Genomic DNA, 22,134 nt, shown 5'->3' with positions numbered 1-22,134 from the left:
GGGCAAAGGACATCACATTTTCAATCTGTTAGCTAAAAAAAAAAATAAATATTCCCCCATAAGGACTACTAATAAGCACCAACAAGCAAGATGCAGTCAGGATGTGAAGCCCTCCCTAGTCTTTTCCCATGGCCTGCCCAGAATTATCGGTATTAGCTGCAAAAATATTTTGCTGACACATATGAGTGGGATTAGCCCAAAGAGTTATCTTTGTTAATGAGCCATATCGAGAATTTCAGTAGGTTTAGTAGATTACTGTCTGAAAACACAACCTGTTTGAGAGCCGTGTATGTCTAAAAGCGTAAAATTTTCTCTCCTGAGACCAGTAGTGTATGTTTTGTAAGGGAAAAAAAAAAAAAAAAAAAAAAAAGGTTATCCCTGTGATTTTTCACAAATAAAAAATACAAATAAAAATTACACTACCTTGCTTGTCATTAATATGTGTAAACCCCTGTTAGTACCTGGAAATCAAACAGATTTCTTAATGTTGACATTGTTTACATTGCGTGATCCATATCAGCAAAGGGTACACATGGCTTGTAGAAACAAATACATTAATAGTATTACACTGCCGTTAATGACACATTAATAATACTTCCACGATTCGTTTTTGCCAAGCTGCTGTTGAGACATGCTCGATGTCGCGGTAAACAAAGAAAATCAGCCATGTTGCAAGACCTGGATTCTTTAAAAACTCAAGTTCATGTGAGAAGAAGAAGCAGCAGCCGCTAGATAACCCCCCCGAAAAAGTGTTAAATTGAAGATTTCACACCCTTCCCTTCCTCGGTTTCTCTCCCAGGCAGCAGTGGCAGAGGGGACAGCCGGCTGATGCGGATTACTCTTGAGAAGAGTGACAACAGGTGGCCTCCCCAAAGCAGGGCGTCCCTAGAACCAGGAGATCAAGCCTTCTTTTCTCTTCTTTTCTTTTTTTTTTTTTTTTTCCCCTCTCATGTCCAGCTTGCTCATCACTCAACGTTCACGGGATGCATCACCGAAGCTGGCATGATGCGCGTCTCTCGGGACGATGGAGACAGCCGGTCAGCCTTCTTTTTTTTTTTTTTTTTTTTTTTTTTTTTTTTTTTGGGGTGTCTCTGTATGTGTGTGTGTGTGTGTGTGTGTGCGTGTTTAAAAACGACAGGGGTGGCTGCCCGGGGCGGCGGGGATGCTGAGGCACGGCTGCCGAGGACGGGGGAGGGCGGGTGGCCGGGGGCCGCGGCCGGCGGGGGGGGACCCCAGCGACCCGCCCCCCCCCCGACCCGCCCCGCCGCCGCTCCGCCTCCCCGAGCCAGCAACTTCCCCGTCGCCGAGGCGGGCGCGGAGCCCCCCGTCAGCCCGGATGGGAGGAGGAGGAGGAGGAGGAGGGGGAATAAGAGGGGAGAGGCGGCGAGGACGGCGGCGGTGCGCGGGGGGATGCGGCGGAGCGGGCCGGCGGGAGGCGTAGAGCCGCGGAAGGAGGCAGCGCCGAGCGCTCGTGGCCGCCGCTCCCGGCGGGGCTCGGCCGCCGCCTCCCCCCCCCGCCCCTGCGCCGGGCGGCGGCGCTGCTGAGCCCGCGGTGGCTCCGCGCCGCGCCGCCCTCCCAGCTCCTCGCCCGGCGCTCCGGCCGCGCAGCCCGCAGCGCCAGGCCGCGGCCGGCCCTTCCCTCACCCCCTCCCCGGGCGGCGGCGGCGGCGGCGGGCGCGATGGCGTCCTACGTGGATAACAGCTTCCGCCAGGCGGTGATGAAGAACCCGGCGGAGAGGAGCCCCCAGGTAGGCGGCCCCCTTCCCCCGGACCCCCTCGCACCCCGGGCGGGGCGGGTGGGGGAGCGCCCCGCCGCACTCCGCGATCGGCGGGCGGCCTCCGCCCCGCGCCCCCCCCCCCCCCCCCCCGGCCGTGGGGAGCCCCGCGACCCCCCGGCCCCCGCGGGAGCGGAGCGGCCGTGGGCCGGGTTTCACCCCCGAGCCCCCCGGCGCCGAGTTCCCGGGCGGCAAGCTCACGGGAAGCGAGGAAAACGGCTTAACGCGAACAACTTTCCTCCCGCTTCCTAATTTATTTTTTTTTTGTTTGTTTGTTTGTTTGGTGTGTGTGTGTGGGGGGGGGGGGGGGGGGGGGAAGAGCGAGAAACGCCGGCTGAGTTTATTTGTTTATTTTGAAGGTTGCTTCCCGTAAACAGAAAAACGCACTTAAAGTGTAATTTTTGGGTTTGTTTTGTTATTCTCCTCCCTCCCCCCCCCTCCTCTCACACCATCCCTCACCCCCCCCCGTACGCTGTGACTCTGGATTTGAATTCAATCCCTACTTTTACATAGCTGGCTGGAGCTGGCAGCGCCGTTTCATAATGTTGGGGCTGAGGTCAGTGGTGTTCTTGGCAAGTACTTGCTCCCCAAAGTAGGGTGAAATCCTTGCACAATGGTACCGGGAAGGAATTTTTGTAGATACCTGCACTGGGCTCCTGGAGCCCTCTTTGTCGGAGAAGTGCGTGAGTTGGAGCTGTTGGTGAGTGTAATTGCGCTTGGGGAGGCTAAGAAAGGTTAAATTGGGGACTGGAGTGCGTACAGAAACGTTTTGACTTAACATGACCTGAAAAACAACTAAACTGAATGAGTTCCTTCTGCTCCCGAATGGTTGCTGCAGTGGCAGTTGCTGCCAACTGCCTAAAGACTAATAAGCTTTACACTGATCCCCACATCAAGCCGCGGTTCAATAGCTAATGATACAAGGAGTTACTTTGCTTGGAGTTGTAATGCCATCTGTCCTATTTTCTAAAGGCTTGTCCTGCTCTCTGAGCAGTCCCTGTGTTCTGGTTTTGGGGAAGAGATGGTATTACTGATTATTTTGGCAGGCGGCTGATTGGCTGGTGGCGTTTTCAAATTGGGGGCAAAGAGGAAACCTTGACTTTCGGTCGGCACCCATAAGTCATTCTTCCTACTATAGATACGTCATTGTGGTAATGTTATTTTTATCCTCATGCTTATGGAATACGTGTGAGAAAATAAAAACTCCCATGGAAGAATATACTGACTACATAGGTATCATATGTAGTGTCTCTCTCTTTTCTTTTTTTTTTTCAAACCTTCCTTTTTTTTTTTCTTTTTAAAAAAAAAACCATTCCTTCTGGAATGTGTTTTTGTGGTGCTAAAGTTGTTTCTCTGTCCTTGTTTGACCTTTTCCAAATGTCTGTTTGCCTTCAGTGCTGGACCCAGCCCTTCAGTGTGTTGTGAGAGCTGGAGGAGGCCGCGTGCCCTCTCCCGAGGGGAGGACACTCTCTGCAAACTCGTAGCGAGGTCCCTCACGTTGGTAGAGGTGTAAGTTCCAGCCGGGGGATCCTGCCAGGGGTGTCGGACCCCAGGCGATGGCTATCGAAGGACGGTCAGGTGTTCAGGAGGAGGAGTGGTGCTGGCAGATGCTCAGAAACCAGTTGGTCCTGGTAGTGGGGCCACCAGGCTGGGCCCGGGGAGACAACGCTTCCCGTGGCGTGATCTGTGCTATGTGAACTGTTAAACTTTCTCCTGTCCTTGCCGGTTGGCCCTGCTCTCTAGAAGGCAAAAAAAAAAAAAAAAAAAAAAAAGGCAGAAAGTAAGAAATGACGCAGTGAAGAAATCGGCCCGAATGCAGGGATAAAGCTGGTGTGAAGGGCATGGAGCAGAGAGCTAAATCAGGAACACCAGAGCTGCGTTAATGCTGTAAAACTTCCCGAATCAGCAGACTGGAAGCCTGCTGTGGCAATTGCCACAGGAAAAGAAACCCACCCTTAAATCCACGAAGATGACACTGGCCAAAATAATCCACAAATAAAACCAAATTTGTGGGAAACATAATGTGTTGTTAGCACTGGAAATGCTTGAAACCGGTGATGAGGCGTGCCCTCCTGTTGCTGCTGGGGAGAGCAGGGCTTGCAGCAGAAAACTCAGTTGGCATTTTTGGGAAAGGCTCGTGTTGAATTGCGTGTACTGAAGAGTTTTCTAATGTTGGTTCTCTGTTCTGGAAATTCAGTTTTATTTTACAACAGTATTGGAATTTGAAAGAAGTGTGCTTATGCATCTAATCTTTCAGTCATTAAGTCAAATTAAAAAATTGTTTATATGGAAAGACACAATGACCTTCCTTTTTTTTTTTTCCTTCACGCAACTTGTTATTGTCTCTTTACTTGTATTTTCCTTTCCTTGCTGTGCTATCTCATAGTTACTTAATTTTGGCTTTTGAGAAGTCATGAGGTATCTCTGAAGTTGAGAGGTGGTTGGAAAGAGAAAATACATTTATCATATTCATGTCAGTACAGGAAATAACAAGAGAAGTATGTTAGTGGCATATTTGCTGCTTACTTAACAGGCTTACTGTGGCTCAGCTTCTCTCAAATCACAAGGAGGTAAATATGTGTTTGACATGACTATTCACCTTGGATGGTCATGGTGCAAATTTGGCAAAATGACTTCACTGCAGGCTCAGAAGAATGAGAGTACGATAGCCAGTTTGTATTTTTATGTACAGATTTGAGAACTGCTCGACATTGTTAGAGAAAACAAACTTAACTTTGCGTGAGCTTCTGTAGTGCAAAACTCTCTTCGTAATTTTGGACTGGATTGTTTTTTGAGTTTTGGTTGGTTTGTGTGTGTTTTGTTTTTTTTTTTTTTTTTTTTGGTAAACAAGGTATTCTGCAATTGCTTTGGGAAATTCTTTGCTTCATATCTCTTTGGTGTATCGTCACTTATGGAGTTGTTCTGAATTTTGTGAATTGCAACTCAACACTCCATTGACGAAAGAAGCTAAAAAATAAAAAAAAATATGAACATTGCCTGTACTTTAACATGCCTGTTGTGTAACAGAGCTCTTTAATTGCTTTATTAAACTATTCATTTTCTCTTTGAATAAATGAACTAGGAAGTTAATTTAACTACTTTGGGGAATCTGACTTCTAAATGTTCATAAATTACAAATGGTTTTATGCCCTTAAGATGTGAGTAATAGCAGTCTATTTTTTTTTCTCCAAATGTTGTCTTATATGAGAGATTACAGCTTTAAGTCTTTTCAAAACAAATTCTTACTGATGTCGTAGGCCATCTTAGAAAGCATCCAGTTTTATACTGGTGTAGCTTAATCTGAAAAAATAGGGCTGCTTTTGTTTTCAAACAAGAGAAACCGAGCCCTAATCTCTTTCTTTATCCTAACAACTCATTTGCATGGCATGGTATGTGAATAACTAGTTACCTCAGAAGCTCCACATACTAGTTCACTATTTTCGTGCCATGTAGTGACGACTGCAGGAAGAAATTTCTTTTACTGTATGCCTTACATATGTTAGGTGCCCAAGGTTTTCTCCTGGAAACTTTTGGTGTGGTACACGGAGGCAATTCAGGACAGTAGTAAAGAGCAGTGGAGAGGTAACAACATCGGACCACATCTCGAGGGGAGAAGTGTACAGTAGCCCTTAGTTTGATCCTAGTGCGTCATTTAATGTCAGAAGACATCTAAACAGGATGCTACTGTGGAGCAGATATTCCCTCTCGAGCACTCAAGAGGAACAATGGTTTAATTATAGGCTGTATCTATGCTTTTTCCAAATAAACTTTCAGCTTATTCCTGAGCTGTGTTATTTTTGTACTTATAACCACTTTTGGCATGATTGTTTGCAATCTTCAGATAAGCCAGAAATGAATGTTCCCTTCTTGCTGTAGTGATCTCTTAGCAAATAAATACGAGGCTGTCTAGTTTCACAGGATCATAGAAGATAGGCGTTTTACATGGGAGTCTAGTGTAAGGAATTGCACTCAGTCTTTAGATGGAAGCTTATTGTGTGCCTGTATATCAAATACACTAGGAGAATAAAATTATCTTTCAAAAGAGTTTATTTGGGATTTCTTTCAGTTGGAAAACAGAAATATTTGGGAGCCTGAGTTTTGCTTTCAGATTTTCTTCACTGTCATCATGCTACTATGTTACCATCTTTTTGATGCTAATATTTGAAGTGGAAGGTAACCCCTGCTGTGGTGCTGCTAACAGCAATATAATGCTGAGAGCTGGTTCTGTTCTAAATTCTCCTGCTGCTTCTCGGTAGCCCTGAAAAGTGAAGGACTGTGACAGCTGATGCCTGGTATTTGGCTGTATTACATTTTTATAGTGGTCTTTTCATCATGCATCTCAGGGCTTTGTAATGTGGTTATTCAGGAGTAGCTTTAGTTTGCAAGGCTTGACATTCTGTTTTTTGGGGAGGGGGAGGAAAGCCCGTTTGGGCAACAAAATGAGATTCCTAACTGCACTTCCCATGGTAGTGTTCAGGCTTTCTTCAGTAACTAATTCTGATGTGGGGGCATGAGCCTGTTAAGTTTTGTGTTAACATTGTGAGCGTGGTTAGTAACACAGCTTAATGAAGAAAGGCTGTTGGAAGTTCTTGGTCCAGGCACTTTTGCGTGGCAGTTGGCTTGAAGTAAAGTTGCCATCATAAAGTCAGCTATAAGGGTAGTTGGTCTGAGCAAAAAAAAAAAAAAAAAAAAAAAAAAAACAAACAAAACAAAAAACAAAAACAACAAACCCCTCCAGATGCTGCAGGGTATTGGAAGCTTGTTCAGAACAGTGAATATGTCTGATGAACTGTAAGTTAAGTGGTATCTTTTGGTCTCTTGGGCTGTAAGTGGAGGAGATATACAGATAAAACAGAACAAGTTATGAAGGACGTGTATATATAGAGCTTTGGCCATAGCGTTTTTTTCTTGCTGTGTTTCAGCACTTAACTGGGAGGATTAAAAAAAAAAAAAAAAAATCACAGTAACTGTTTGGAAAAAGTGAGAACTTTACCTGACAAAGCAAGATAATGCATTTGTTTAGTACAGAAAAAAAATTAGACGCTGTATTTTTGAAGTATACATTATTTTTTTTCTCTTACTGTTTTCTCTTGAGCTAGTATTACTATACAGCATAATTCCATGCCCAACAAACTTGATAACTTGATTGCATGAATTTGTCTTTTTGTGGCTGATAACTAAAACCAAAAACCCTTGTGTAGCTCCGATTTTTCTTGCCACCTCTCTAATCTCACTCTGTCAAAACAACCCTGGAATGTCTGATTCTGAACTTTCACTGTCCATTTTCATGTCCTTCCCAAAGCGAAGGGCATGTAGTGCTACAGACTACTCAGTACCCTGTTTGTTTTGAAAGAAAATATGTTTATTTCCCAGTCTTTCTGACGGAGGGTGACTTTTTTCCCATAGCCATGCATATCTTTGTTGCCAAGAGCTTTGAGGATGGCAAGAACGTGGAATTTTTATCCTATCATAGGGCTGTTATTTTCTGCATTTGTGTATTTCTGTATCCTGTAGTAGTAATAGGAGTTTCACCAACACTTGCAAGGACCTCAGTGTGGGCAGGAAGCCTTCACCTATGGAGCAGAAATAGCCAATTTGAAGCCTTGTCCTAAATGCTTGTTTACTTTCTTATTACACCAGAAGCTTGCAGCTGGGTTAGGGGTAGTATCTGAGCCGCTTTGAAACTAGGTAACTTGGGAAGCGAGGGTTGAACTGTAGCGCCAGTAAGCTCTGTGAAATTTCCTACTTGATTAATTACCCGTTTGCTAGGGTTTGCTGTTGATTTCTTCCTTGCTGTGGCTGCAGAAGTGTTTTCACTGGCTTCAGCCTGGGTATGTTCCTGTGAGCATGTTTTTGACATGCTCTCCTGCCCGTAAAAGCTGGGAGCATACCAACCCTGCTTTGCCTCTCCGTGGCAATCCTGCCTAGGGAAGGTACTGAAGTGACCAGTGGTGGGCCAAAAGCCCAGGGGGGTCTTCTACTCGGCCCAACCGTGTGTGGTGTTTTGGTGTTTTTTTTTTTTAATTATTTTTTTTTTTTTTTTGGTCTACTCTCCTCCTAACAGCTCGTTCAGAGCATCTGTCTGCACGGTGCCAAAGGGACAGCACTGTCCCCCTCATCCTCACTCACCCCTGTGAGCCGGGGGGAGCCGGCGGTGGTGCTGGGGCAGCTGGGGCAGGGGAGGGTTTTTGCAAGACAATACGGATTGCTGTGGCTAGGCTTGCCCTTCTGCTAAAGCAAAATCTGTTGAACTTCTGAGACAAAAAGAACTGGTAGTTTGTTCTTGTCTTGGGTGTCAGAGTGTAGATCAGCAAAAGTAAATGGCATACAAGCATTTTCCCCAAAACATGTTTTTCCTTGGTAGGAGGATACAGTGTTCTGTTGTTTATCAGGTTATTAATGGAAAACACTTTGTATCTTGGAAAAAAAAAAAATGTAATCTCTGAAGGTGCTTCATTTGTTTTATGCTTACTATGATAGAGGTTAGCTAAGCTTTTGTAACAGCAGTTATTGTTTCTTGAAATCCATTGTTATAAAAAATCTTTATGCTTAAAAGTCTTTAAGTCTGTATGCATGTGCAGATTGAGTGGTAGCTACTAATTTGTTCTGATGAATTACTGATCTCATTTTGATAACTTTTTTCCCCCTAAATCAGAATTTTTCTACTTAATCTGTTAGCATGTTTCAAGAATAACCATATGTGTACTGAGCAGTCATTGTCAGAACTCTGACTTCCTCATTGAGGGTTTTTTGTATCCTCATGAGAAAATATATTTTGGCCTGTGTTTTGGGAACTTTCCCACAGTAGGAGATCTCATTTTTGCGAGGTATTGTTTGGGAATTCAAAAGGAGTGCTGGCAGAAAGATAGCTCTACAAAGATGCTTTGTGAAGGGCAGCTGAGCCTGCGCGCCTTGTTTGCTGCAGCCAGTGTTGCAGATTTAATTTGCTGGATATATTTTTGCGTGAAGGGATGTATTTGAATAAGTCTCGAAAAGGAAGTGGTGCTCCACTTCCCTTTTTCTGAAGTTGGTGAAGTTGACCGCTTTTCTTGAAAAGGGAGAGAAAGGAGCCCTACTGCAGTGCTTTTCTTGCAGCACTGTTTTGGAGTTAAAATTAGCTGTTTGTTCTCTCTGGGTATCTCTGTATTCTGCCCGGATATCTGTAGATGTATTTCTCTGTGTATCTCTTTATCTGACCTGAATAAAAGTGATTTTTTTATAGTTCATTTTCAGCAGTTCTAAAGCAATGTGGCCAACAATAGTGAGCAGCATGTATATCGTTGCCTGATTAAAACACCAAAGGAATAGGATAAGGTTAAGATATTAAAACCTTCTTAGGAAAAAAGAATATCAGTTTACTTTTCAGCACTGATAAAAATTGAAGACATTTAAGTTATTAATATTTCTGTGGATAACAAGATTTTCCCATTTTTCTATTATTTGTGTGTATTCTGATAAGCACAAGCAACACAATGAAAATGCATCTGGGATCAGTGTAGATTACTTGGGAAAGGGTATTAAGTTTCGTGGAAGACATGTTGATGGAGCATACCTGGTGTTGGCTGTCTTTACCAGGCTGTTTGGTTTTGTTTGCTTGCTTTTTGTGTGTCTTAAAGTTAAAATAAGCTTGGCTTAAAAAAATAAAAACATTTATTTCGTAGCTATTTATGATTTCCAAAGGGGAAAGATGGATCCTGTTCCTTGTGGGTTGATACTTTAAAATTTTTGAGGGTGTTATTTTTTGTGTTTTTTTTTTTTTTTTTTTTTTTTGCAGTTCTGTATTTTTAAGGATACTCTTGTCTCCCATTTTATTTTACTTTTTCTGTAGTTGAGGGCGGGTGAAAAATATCGGTATAGTCTTTTCCCTTTGAAATTAGTCATTCAGACTTCTTGTCTTGTTAAGCAAAAAAAAAAACCCCAAACTTAGAGGGGTGAGAGAGGATGTTATGCAAATGTGGTTTGGAAGCAGCTGATGGGAAAGAAGACTCTACCACCAATACAGTTGGAAGAAGCTTCTGCTTGAGATTTGACTCGTTGAAACCAAAGGCTAAATCTTTTGTGGTACATCATTTTTTTTCTAGCAGGAAAGCTTGTTTAAGAGCTTTGTTTCCCATGCTGATGTTCTCTGCAGCCTCATTTGTGCCGATACAACTGTTTGTGAGTCTACAATATAAACAGGATAAGTGATACAATCTTGTTAGCTGAACAAAAGAGAAATGACTTATTTTAGAGAGGTGGTGTGTGAGGGTTTTTTCCTTTCTAAAATCTGAGTGACTCAGTCTGGTTTAGCTTATGACTCCAAATGTCAATGTTGGTACAGCTGAAGGTGTGAAGACTTCCACTACAAGATTGAGAATAAATGCTTATAGTTGTGTGTGGGAATCTCTGAAACAGCTTAACCTCCCCCAGAGATTATATGGTGCTCCATTTCCAAACACCATCTTGAAGCAGCTAAAAAAATTAAACTGGATGGAATATTATGTTATTATTTATTCTTGATGCATTTCCTAAAATTAGATTTTTTTTTTTTTCTTACTTGTGAGATATATGTGCAGGATGCTTCTTGCGAGAGAAGTCTTTCATTTGTGTTTGTTCTGAGGATTAACATCAAAACCTACGTAATAAGTCTAGCTCTAAGATTTTTCCCCTTTAAAATATAGCAACAGTAAGAAATATAGGTAGCAACATTATCTTTGCATGCTCTGATTTGGGTGGATAGGAGATGCTAAAGCCTGATTTATTTTTGTATTGGTAATAGTGTGTCTTGTCTGTATTTACATTGATTTGTTGTATGGTAGCTGAAAAATGGATGCTGGTGGGCTCTCTTCCTGGGGGGGGGGGTGGAAAATGGATGCGAAGTGGAACTTAATTTTATTGGTATGCGAGTTAAGAGACTTGCATGCTTCCTGGTATCTGAAAACTATTGGAACATACCTAAAAGGTGTATCTTTTGTGTTTGGTTTTTTTTTTTTTTTTTTTTTGACTTTGAGATCTGTCCTTAGTATTGTCAGGAAACTGTTCCCTCACCCGAACAGAGCATTTTCTCAAAGTATGTAGTATTGCTGAAATCGGTAGTACATGATGACTGTGTGAGAAGCCAGCACTCATTTGAACAGTTGTGCAGATTTCAACGTATTTGTCAAAAGACGCAGGAGTAAATATTTAGATACACTTAGATACTTGGCCGTGCAGTGTCAGAGACTTCTTTGTGCCCATCGTCAGTGTTGCTGTGGGTGTCGGAGATGTCCTCCCTCGCCTGCGCCGTGGGCTGAGGTGGGCCCGCACTTTCACCCGTGTGCTGTGGCACCTTCAGTTTTTGAGGGTGGCACAGATATAGTAGTAAAAACAACGTGGTTTTGTTGAAATAGCTGTGTCAGTGTTTCGAGGTCATGCCATTTTGCTGCCTTTATATATGGTGGTGCTTAGTGTTGAATTAGCTTTGAACTTTGTAATTTAGCAACTGCAAAATTAAAATGTCGTTGGAATGCATTAAGTTGTATCATGGAGGAGGAGCTGATGTGGTTAAAACATCGCTGGATTCTTCGATAGCTGGTTAGAAATTGTTGCTATTAAAAAGTGAGAGGGAGAGGGATGGTTGTGCCCGCACTGGCGGTCCTGCTGGGGAGCTCTGCCTGTGGAATCATTCCTGGATGCCGGAGGAACCGCAGTCTCCAAAAAGATTCAAAAACTGTAAGAAAAATGCAGGTGTCAGGTGCTGCAGCAGCAGAACGTGTGGCAAAAATGTTTTGTGTGGTTGGGCTTTTTATCCTGGTTGCTGAAGTCATGACAAGGTGCTGAAAGCTGAAGTGATGTAGTCGATCTTGACGCACCTTGTGATTTCCTGGTGGTTAATGACTGGCAGCTTCTTCTGTGAAGGCAATAAGTGGCCCACTGATTGAAATTACATTAGTGCCGTTCCTTTGTAAAATATTAATTTAGCTCGTGGATGAAATAGATGTTGAGAACATGGAACCTGTACAGTCAAACTGTATTTCTCCTTTTTGGTTGTAGTCTCAAAGGAACAAGAAGCGAATGTATCTGAAGAAAAACAATAAATGGGGGTGTGGTTCATGGAGGATGCTCTCTCTGAGAATGAAACAAGAAATAAGATTTTGCACTGGTTAATGATGAGTGCTGGTCAGGTGGTCTCTCCTTCTCTAAACTCTTCTTTATTAGTTCAGTAGCTAAGTAGTTTGGATAGATTCCCTGCTAAGGAGGTAGTGAGCAGATGGTAAACACGCCCAGTGAGGCAGTTTTCACTCTGAATTAGGGAAAGGTGGTTGTGAAGGTCTCGGTCGGAGTTGCAGTTCGTGTTCTCTCTCGGTCTGTGGTACACATTCCTACACGGTACATCAAATTTGTCAGGGGTCTAAACTGTGTGTGTTACACAAAGCACAAAAGATCAGACCCCTGTGTGACTGGCACGCAGTGGTCTGATCTGAAGATGGAAATATTTCACACGTGCCATAGGTATGGAAACACGAGTGGCTCCACCAGCTACACACTGACCAGGAACAGGCGCTTGCTGGAATTAGGGTAATTGAGTTTCCATCCTTCTGACGGCTTCTCTGTTACTGCTGAAAGCTGTTAATTAGCACCGATGTATTGTTTTAATTTGTGATGGTTTAGTTTGAAAATGCCAACTCCTTGGTCACAGGCCACTGAACGACAGCTATCAGATGGCAACACAATTCCGGCTCGGCTGTTAAAAATGATTTGAGGTGACAATGCCAAGGGAAGGATGATAGTTGTTGTTGTTGATATTTGCCGAGGTGGAGAGGAGTGTATTCCAGCTCTGCTGTATTTTAGGTAACCGTCTAATTTAGTGCTATTAGCTCTTATTTTAACAGAGAGTATTGATGGATAGCTGGTCTCCACTACTACTAAATTGTCTTCAGCAAGCTTGTAAAAATCTTTTATTTAAGATGACTTTTAGAGGAATATCTCGTTAGTAGTCAAAACACTTCTAGACTACTGAATACTGCTGAAAAATGTGATTGTGTAGGTGACATGGTGGTGTATAAATACTGTGCGAACTTTGTCAAGCAGTTTATAAGGGCTTGGAGCAAAGAGATTTGAGGCTTTGGGGTAGGATACTTCTTTTTGAGCTGTGTGTGAAGATGGTATGTTTCTGAATGCCCAGGTTTATTATTAATCCTCTTTTCGTTTCTCCCTTCTCTTGCTTGTTCTTTCTACCTAGCCTTGTGCTATGGTTTGACCCCTGTCATGTGAATTTGATGTCTTGTATTTTCTCCCTGTCTAAACCTCCATTGGTAGTGCTTTTGGAATTTTGTGCCTTGAAGTCATCGCTTCAGGCATTTGTCTTACTAGGAGAGCACTTAGGAAGAAACAGCGGGGTGGTTTTGGCTAATACTTTCATTCACATGTATTGATTTCTGAGTGGGAAGCAAACTCCTCTTTATTTACAAATTGCAATACAGTGTACATTGTACAAGTTATTGCCCACTTTTAAATCAAATACCCATGGTATGTCCTCATTGGAATTGGCATATGTCAAATTTCTAACTTTATTGGGTTGATACTTTAGCACTGATGTTGTAAAGTCTAATGTTTTTATGTGAATGATTATTCTATGTGAATTTTAAAATAAAGAGAAAATACTGGCGCTTTCTTACAGTCCATCTTGGCATGACAGTAAATGAACATTTAGCCATGACGAAAGTAACGCAGTTTATAGTGACACAACCTACATAAATCCAGTTGGATTTGCTGTTGACATTGGCTCGTGTTCCATCGTACGAGTTACCTTACATTTCTTTCGAACAAAGGAGGTTTGTTTGAAACAGGTGCTCTAATGGCTACCCTGGCTTTTATAAATAGCTTTCAGGTGAAGTATTACTTCTGTTAGCTGTGGGTAACTTCACAAGGCATCTTGGTTTATTGCGTGAGGTTTCCTCTTTTTTTTTTTCTTTTTTTTTTTTTTAAAAAACCATCTTGGCTCTGCATTTGCGATGTTTACTGCCTCATACGTTGTTGTTTATTTTTAGAACATGCTTGTCACAATTTGTCAGCTAAACATTGTTCTGTCACCTCTGCTGTTAGATAGCTGCTCAAATGCTGTTCCCGAGATTACTTTTTTAAACTACACATAATGAATTAATACCTACCCTGGTTGTTCCAGAGTAGTCTTAGTTTCAATAGGAAATAACACAACTAGAACTTGCCAACTTTGCAAAACCCATAAAGCAGTAGAAAAAAATTAGACACTCTTATTAAGTATTGCAACCATACTAGAACATGTTAAACTCAATTAACTTGCTGAAATGGTTTTGAGAGTATGTGGTAAGTTGCCCGACTGTGTCAAAAGGTTTGAATGTTATTTATGAACAGTAGTGAAGACTATTTCTAAATGAGTGGTAAAACGAACTGGAAGATAACAAAGAAATAGCAGGGCCGGTATCTAGGCTGGTAAGACATGGCTACTTACACACTGTGCATTGCTTAAGGAAAACTGTATCATAATTTCTTTTAAGGAAAAAGGAATGTTCTGCTTTATAGAAGTGACATCTGATATCTTTTTTGATTTCTTTTCCTGTTTCTTCTATTTATAGATGTCTTGAGTTCGGGATTTATCTGAAAGCTGAGGTTAGGAAGTGCCTTCCTCCAGAAATATGCTACTTGTGGTTTTCTGGCATGTCCTCTCCCCTCTCCTTCCCAAAAGGAACTGTACAGAAAGTATTTTTCCACAATGAATCAAAGATCCTTAGCTCTTCGGATTTCATGCTCTGACTGTGGCATATATTGCTTCACCTCCAAAAATGAAACTTATAAAATCATCTCTTGGTGTCCACATCAGTTATATGACTGTGTGATTAAAATGCAAAAGTCAGTCACCACTTCAGTTTGAATTATTCCTGCTTTAAACAGTCTGTGCATGGGTTGGGATGTGGAGGCAGAGGAACACGGGCTGTATCCTATTTGGTAGGACTTAGTAACCCTATCCCAGCCAAAATAAGGACACCCATGCAGACTTTCAGATGACCTTAATGACTTTGTTTTAGACAGGAGTATGTATAGATACGTGGGAGATGCTCATCCATTCCCTATGCTTCCACCAACCGTTTAAGGTCATGTAGGACCTTAAATGTGAAAGGTCTTTCCCACCTTCGAAGTGATGAGGATAACAAGCACGTGGTCATGAAACACACGTGGCGTTTTGTGAGTTCTGGTGTATGGAAGAGGTTCTTCCCAACTTGCAAACAAGGGGCAGTTACTTAAACCTGTCCCCTGAGAGAGTTTGGCAGTTCTGAGGACAGCAAAGATGTAGGAGTGCAGTGAATGCTTTTGGCTAAGTAATTGGTTTTGTTGTAGTCAGTTCAGTGCAAGGCCTCAAATTCAGGATTGGTTTCTCAAATATCGCTGTTAAATCATTAAAGCTTGTGCTATTGTTTATGCAGCAGAACTGAACTTGTATGCCTGTAGTATGACCATTTTACAGCAAGCATGTACCTTAAAATGCTTTGGAGGAACAGCTATTGCTATAAGGAATTTAAAAAGAAGTTCTCTTTGAAGACATGATTAAAATCCTTAACCAAACAAAGGCCCTGTGCCCAAGTCTTCTTGTGATGTTCCCCTTCGTGAAATTTATTTAAACCTATGTACTTACTGAAACTACTGATGACTACTCCTCCTTTTTGGAATACAGGTTGGACAGTATGTTGTGTAGTTTATAATGACTATTTTGTTGTTTGACTGTGTTTTATATGGTTTCATACTTCCATATACAGTAAACTACATTATATTTAGAATTAGGACTGTTGAGTAGCTGAACATTTTGTTTGACTTCAGATTGATGTATCTGGCTGTTGTATAACTTTTTATAACGGACCTGATTTGTGTTTAATACTTTGCGTTTACTTTTAAGAGACTTTGCACTCTGTTGCCTTGAGCAGGCTTCAAGAAAACAGATTCTCAGTTTAATTGTCACTGTTTAACAGTCTCATCCTGAGTGGTTGAAAGAGGCTTGTGAAACCAGCTCTGTATGTCTGAAAGTTTTTCTTAGCAAATTCAAAGTACTGATCAGACTGTTTTAAATTTTTTTCCAAAAAGTAGTGTGGTGTTTATTAAGAAACGGTCACGAACAAAACATTTTTGTATAATCACCCTGTTGCTAACCTCCTTGGTGCCCTGATAACTGGGGTATCGTTTTTTAATTCTGTATTTAACTAAGAGATGTGATAAAAGCTCAAGTATCATTTTGATATAAGTTCCAGTGCTTAGTTTGTGGACTGGAGGTCCTGCTCCTTTTTTTCTTGGCCAAAATCTTCCATAGACTCTGCAGAGGGAGGGTACCTTGTGTGTTTTCGCAACTTTACTTTTGCTTTCAGTCACCATAATAATTAAGCTGCTTTAATGTTTTTCATGTGTTCCTAACTGCTTATGCTGTAAAATAACAGGGTCCTAAAAGTTAAGACCAAAATCAGCCCCTTAAAATCTGTTAACTTCTGTGTCTTGTCTTTCGGCTGGAAAATACAGAGGGGTGGTAAGCATCTTTTCAGGTGCTGTGCTTTCTCTGTTGAGAGCTGGCCTTGAAACCACTAGAATCGGGTTTGGTGTCAAAATGAGTTAATTTTGTCTTCAGTGTAATGAGTGGAATCGGTAGCTGTGAAGTAAGGTGAGAGTCCATGTCCTGAGTGATGAAGATGATCCTTTTTGCATCTGCTACTCTGTTTCTTAGTTTTGTATGAGAATGCTTCCTAAAATGTCAGAATGGACACTGACCTCTCAAGATGGATGTGTGAGGTTGGCCTTTTTCAGAAGAACATGACAAAGCGGTGGCTGTAAGTAGTCGTAAAAGCAAGATCTGGTTGTTCTGCAGATGAGCTATGACTGCATCCAGGGATCAGACCCTCAGCCGTGGTGGTCTGCCAGCAGCGCAGGAGTGTTCAGCAGCGGCTGCGTGACGGTGAGGCCGCTCGGCAGATTTGCAGCTCTGAGGCCAGCGTGGCCGTGTGACACCTGCACTGCAGCTGCTCTGACGGACAACCTGCTCCCAGTTCCCCTGCAAAATCCGAAGATGCTGCAATCATGAGTCATTTAGAAAATTTTAGTTAGGAGCCCGCTGCTCAGGAATGTACATTTACGTACTGTAGTTTTTCAAATAGATTCCAACTTAATTCACTTAAATTCTTTGAGAATATTAAAGGGAAATTATTCCTGGGGACTAACTCACCATTTTAGTTAATCTTCTCAGGAGATCTGTGAAGAACATGGTAAAGGTTTTTCCTCTAACTACAAAAAAAAAAAAAAAAAAAAAGAAGAAAAAAAAAAAAAGCATGAGGGGAAGGAAGTAGGTAATTGACATGTGAGACCACCTGCTAACAACAGAAGCCTGTCTCTTAATCCAAGATACAGAAATGAGTGGGAAACTTCCAGATTAGGGGCGAGATAGTGACATGATAAAAAGCCAGATACAGAAAAGCTACCGGGCTACTTAATAGAGCATCACCCACATAATAGGTCATCTTTTGTGTGTGTCAGCTTGCGTATTATACTACCATCACCTAATTCTATTTCCTGGATGAAGAGAAGGCTTTTTTCCTTTCTCAAATTTATCAATGTCCTGGTTAGTATCAACTGTGATGTTAATTTTTTTTTTTTTTTTTTTTTTTTTTTTTGGTCTTGGCTACTCTTATTCTACTGTTTTTTCTCTCTGCTCTTCTCGTTCTCTTCACAGTTGCAGACTTTTATGTGTGTGTATTTCTAATTCTGATTGGTTGATGTTGCCAGGATTCAGCTTTCTAAAATTCTGAAATTACTCACTTTGGTAATGAACAATGCAAGAAAAATGCTTTAGAGGTAAAAGGGAATTCAGTCAGTCATGATCGCTAAAGTGTACTTGGTGCTTATGGGCAGATTCCTTCCCTAACCTCAAAAAATGCCTTTTTTTACAAATACCATGTAGTGTCAAAGTCTGCAGTATGAGATGGCAATTGCACAGACATCTCTTAGTATGCTGAAATTTAAAAAAAAACATTAAGATTATTTTTTTTGGCTGGTTACTTATGACGTTTCTATTTAATCAATAGGCTGTGGTTTACATTTGCTTTTTATTAAAAAATAAAGTTCCCAGTAATAACAACATGATACTGAAATGACACACATTAGAAATGGTTTCTGACTGTGTTTATATTTGAAAAATTCTATTCAAACATCTGTTTACACTTGGGTAAAATCAAGAAAATGTCCTTGCTGTCCTATGGGGTGTGTGCGGTTTCTTTGGTTGTGCTTTATTTTACGTTAAGAATAAATGAGTTATGGCAACTGAAACTAGCATAGCTATACCAAAACTGTATTGATTGATAGCATGAAATGTTTGAAACAAAATGAAAATGCTCTAAATGTCCTGTTGTGGAGTGTTGTTTGTTATTTTGTTCTCGTTATGGTTGCTATTATTATAAATGTAACATTTCATAATTGTTCTCAGTTTTAACAAATGAAGTATGTACTTTAAAAAAGTAAACAAAACTTCTCCACTTTGTGTAGGAGGACTGTAAAATATCATAGATAAGTGTAAGAATGAGGACGTACTTTCCAAATTGGTAGTTCCTATTTGGGCTTGTGGGTAGCAGTTTCTCAGTCTTTCCCCTGGTCTGTTAAGGCTGTAATCTGGAAAATCAACTGGCAAAAATATTGTTCAAATGTTATGCCAACTTTAAAAATATAAATGGCATCCAGAATTAAGTACTAATTAATAACCTTTAGTGGAACCCTGAAGGCGTTCAACTGGATTTCTAGGTAGTTTTGAGAAATAAGCTTTATCTTGTGCGTTTTCTGTTAGCTTCTGCTTGTTTTGCACTTGCCAAAGTAGTGTTGGGGAAAAATGGTGGGTCTGGATGCTAAGAAAGGCTTTTATAGTCCATGTAAACTTAGAGTGAGAGTAAGAGGTATGTTTTTACACATGTAAGCAAGTATTTTAATGCCAGAGTGTTTTGCTCTCTGTTGTCAATAGAGCTGGGACAGCAAGCAGAGAACTTGAGTGCTCTTTTTTTCCAGCCAATTTGACTTATTATAAATAAACTATATGGTGTGTATTTTTGTGTCCAGGTCCTTTGAGCATCACTGGTAGTTGCAGTACCACCAATGATAGCAATGTAGGCGAGAAACCTTTTTGGTGTTTCTGCATTATGGCTGTATGGTTCTTCTGTAATTGCCACCCTGTGGACAGCCGGAAGATATTGCCTGTTTTCACCAAGGAGGATCTTAAGGCTTTTCTGTGGATGGGACTGGTGGTAGGTGGCTGTTTAGAGGGACCTTGGAGCCATTTAAATTAGCTGAGTCATTAAAAAGTTAATTTTAAAATACTGCAGTAGCTTTATCTGATGTTGTCTTTGCCACCCATGTGCATTTATTTTTAGCACTCCAAGGAGAAGATGATTTTTTGTGTATCTTTCAGTTCTTTAAGGATGACAGAAGATATTTCTGATGCCCTGCAGTACACGTGAGTGTGTAAGGATCACGGAATCTTCAGTGGCCTATTCAGTTACACTGCATCCTTACACGGCTTCTCGGGCCTCCATGGTTAGCCTATGGAAATACTCAAAGTTGTGAGGATGAGAGAAAAGCTTTCACCAGTCCAACCTGATAGCAACACAAATGATTATTAGTGAAACTATTTTTGGAATGTGGGAGACTTAAGCAGATGCTTGCTAGGGAGCCTGTTACAGTTACAGGTAACTGTGACCCTCTTTCCTAACTAGGGGAGGGGAGAGAGTGTTTTATCATGGTTAGGCTGCTTGAGTCAAGGTGTGCGTGTAGTTTTTTGTGCATGTAGGGTGTTGCTATTGGAAGTGGATGTTTTTTCTCTTGCCTGGATGAGATGTTCTGCATCAACCTGAGCACCACTGTGTTGCTGTTTGTGTAAAGCTTTTATTGAAATAACCATCTAATTTTTTTTTCCTTAAGAATGAAGAAAGCATCCCGTAACTCTGTAAAATGCATTTTGCATACAGCTAGAGTTTTTCCATGTTACTAAAATATTTTTCTTCCTAATGAAATACCCTCCATTATCCAAACCCAAGAAAAGATAATTTGGTATTGATATTTTGTCCTGTTTCTCTTAAGACAAACTTAGTGTTGCTTATTTGGGGGGGGAAAGCGTTTGTATGCAAAAGAAATGTAATGGCCAGCTTGGAAGTGTACACTGGATTGTATCTTATGAACAGGTGCTAATATTTAAGAATAATATGGGCAATAATTACTGTCTTGGACCACTTGGAAATATTAGCTGCAGGCATTTTAAGATGTTAATAACCTTCAGCCCACTAGTCCAGAGTTTCTGAAGGCTGAGGAAGCTGTTAAATAATGAAGTGCGGTGATGTTTGCCAGAAGCAGCCTAACAGCCAACAGAGTAGGTACTACTTTGTGTGACATTTTAACATGTAATAGATGAATATTAACCACTTTACCAGAGCAATGTCTTTCTGAGAGCTTGGTGGTTTTTTAAAGGCTAAGCCCCAGATGGGTAATACAGGAAAAGGAATGAAACAGAAGAGGATGGGAGGTCAGAGTATGTGGTGCATGTTTCCAGGTAGCTTCTTTTTCCCCCCTCTGTTAACTGTCCCCTCCAGCCACTTGGCACTTGTTCTGTGGTTCTTTAGAAAGACATATTGTATCATTTACCATAGTGGCAGAAGTCACTTTCAGAGGAAGGTTATATGAGGAGAAACTGGGGGACTTGAGTTCATAGCGACTCAGCCCATTTTTTGCTTAAATACAAGTGAGGTAAGTTTTAAGGTTAACCTCATTAATTTTAATTTACAGAAGCAAGTATGTGAATATCTTTTATTGCAAAATAGTGTGAAGGGCTTTTTCAGTATGACCAGGTTTTTAACTTATTTCTACTTTGTGGGTTTTTTTGTTGTGTGTTGTTTTTTTTTTTTTTTTTTTTTTTCCCTCTTCCACTATTGCTTGCTTTCATTCAGATCCAGGTAGAAATGTGCTTTAGCTGGAATTGAATTTTATCATGTCTTTGATTTAAATGAACTGTATTAGCAAAGCTGTTCATCCACTGATGTAACAGACTCTAATGTCATACATAAATTGTATGCAGTATTATAGGTGCGGGAGTTTCTCACGTCTGGACTGGGATGCTCAGAAGGATGAGAAATGTCAGTGATGCTCGCCTGTGCAGCGATACCAGCCTAACTTATGCTCTGATCAGTTTTTACACCAGCAAAAATGCTTTTGATCATGCCATATCACCAAATACTCTTTTCTTGTTGTTGTTGTTCTCTGAGAAGTAACATAAACTGTACTGGCAAAGCAGCTTTTGCGGATGTCTGCTCCTGTCAGCTAGGTTTGACTGCCTTCACAGGCTGTTCTTTTTATAGACCTGTCTGGAGAGGGAAGTGTAGGAGTGATAATAACAGCTTTCATTTTCATGAAATTTAGTGAAGTGTTTGCAGTCTCCTTGTTACCTTCCTGTACAAGTATTAATTCACCAGTGGATTAAATGACTGTTAAGCTCTGCAGGTTAAGAGCTGCAGGTGTTCCTAAATTTTTGGGTGTCTCTGATAGGTGTGTCTCATCTCACTATGCAGCTACTCGTAAGAGAAACAGTCCTCTAACTTTTTCCAATAGATTACAGAAATATGGTGCAACTCATTACAAACCCTATTTGGAGAGCAAAAAAGGTGAGAGAAGAATGCTATAGATGATAAATACTGCTGCGTGAAACCATTAGGCAGGCTGACTTAAAAGTAAAGATTGGACTATTGACTATTTCATATTTCAGGAGGATGAGCAGGGACATGGGGTGGTTGGGTCTTCTGTAATATTATTTTTGACCTTACTAGTTTGGTATGTCTTTCAAAAAGAAAGTGCTGCTATTATAAAGGGGGAGATGGAAAACCATATATTTGTAATTGTATGGTTTGAGGAGGAAGATAAAATTGTCCTGTGGGGAGACCAGATTTACTCTTAGTAAATTTACAAGGTAAATGACTTTTATTTACTTTTATGTTTGGCTACAAAACAGTGCTTGTAGAGGGAAAATCAGGAGCTAGTTAACCTTTTTGTCCCTCTTTCACTGACAGTCTAGTATCTGTAAATACATGTCTGATACTTTTAAGTTTTTGTTGCTTGAAAAAGTAAAACAAGCAAGAGCTTCAAATTTTGATGAAGCATCCTTACATGGAAGACCTATGTTCTTTCTTCTTTACTTAAAAACAGGTAGACCAAAAGAAAACTGAAGGAGTTATCCATGCTGGCATTGGTGGAAGCTAGCACTGCTTCAAAGCAGGAGCAACATCCAAGATTAATGCATCAAATAAAACTTCTCATTTGCAAGCATGTAGAAAGTAAATAGCACTTAAAGATCTCCATTAACTCATAACTT

General features: G+C 41.0%; 1 protein-coding gene across 6 annotated transcripts in view; it reads left to right on the top strand.

The window, feature by feature from the left end:
* Positions 1–1,347: 1,347 nt before the first annotated feature.
* RAPGEF2 (Rap guanine nucleotide exchange factor 2) overlaps positions 1,348–22,134 on the top strand; it is a 193,166-nt gene continuing 172,379 nt past the window's right edge. For all 6 annotated transcript variants that reach the window (XM_033000208.2, XM_042807805.1, XM_042807803.1 and 3 more), the window contains exon 1: positions 1,348–1,748. In XM_033000208.2, the coding sequence (XP_032856099.2) occupies positions 1,680–1,748 (69 nt within the window). In that variant the 5' untranslated portion in view covers positions 1,348–1,679. The remainder of the gene's footprint in view (positions 1,749–22,134) is intronic.

Source organism: Tyto alba, unplaced genomic scaffold, assembly GCF_018691265.1.
Source record: "Tyto alba isolate M040663 unplaced genomic scaffold, T.alba_DEE_v4.0 Super-Scaffold_6, whole genome shotgun sequence".
Lineage (NCBI taxonomy): Eukaryota > Metazoa > Chordata > Aves > Strigiformes > Tytonidae > Tyto > Tyto alba.
This window is presented reverse-complemented; position numbering and strand designations above follow the sequence as displayed.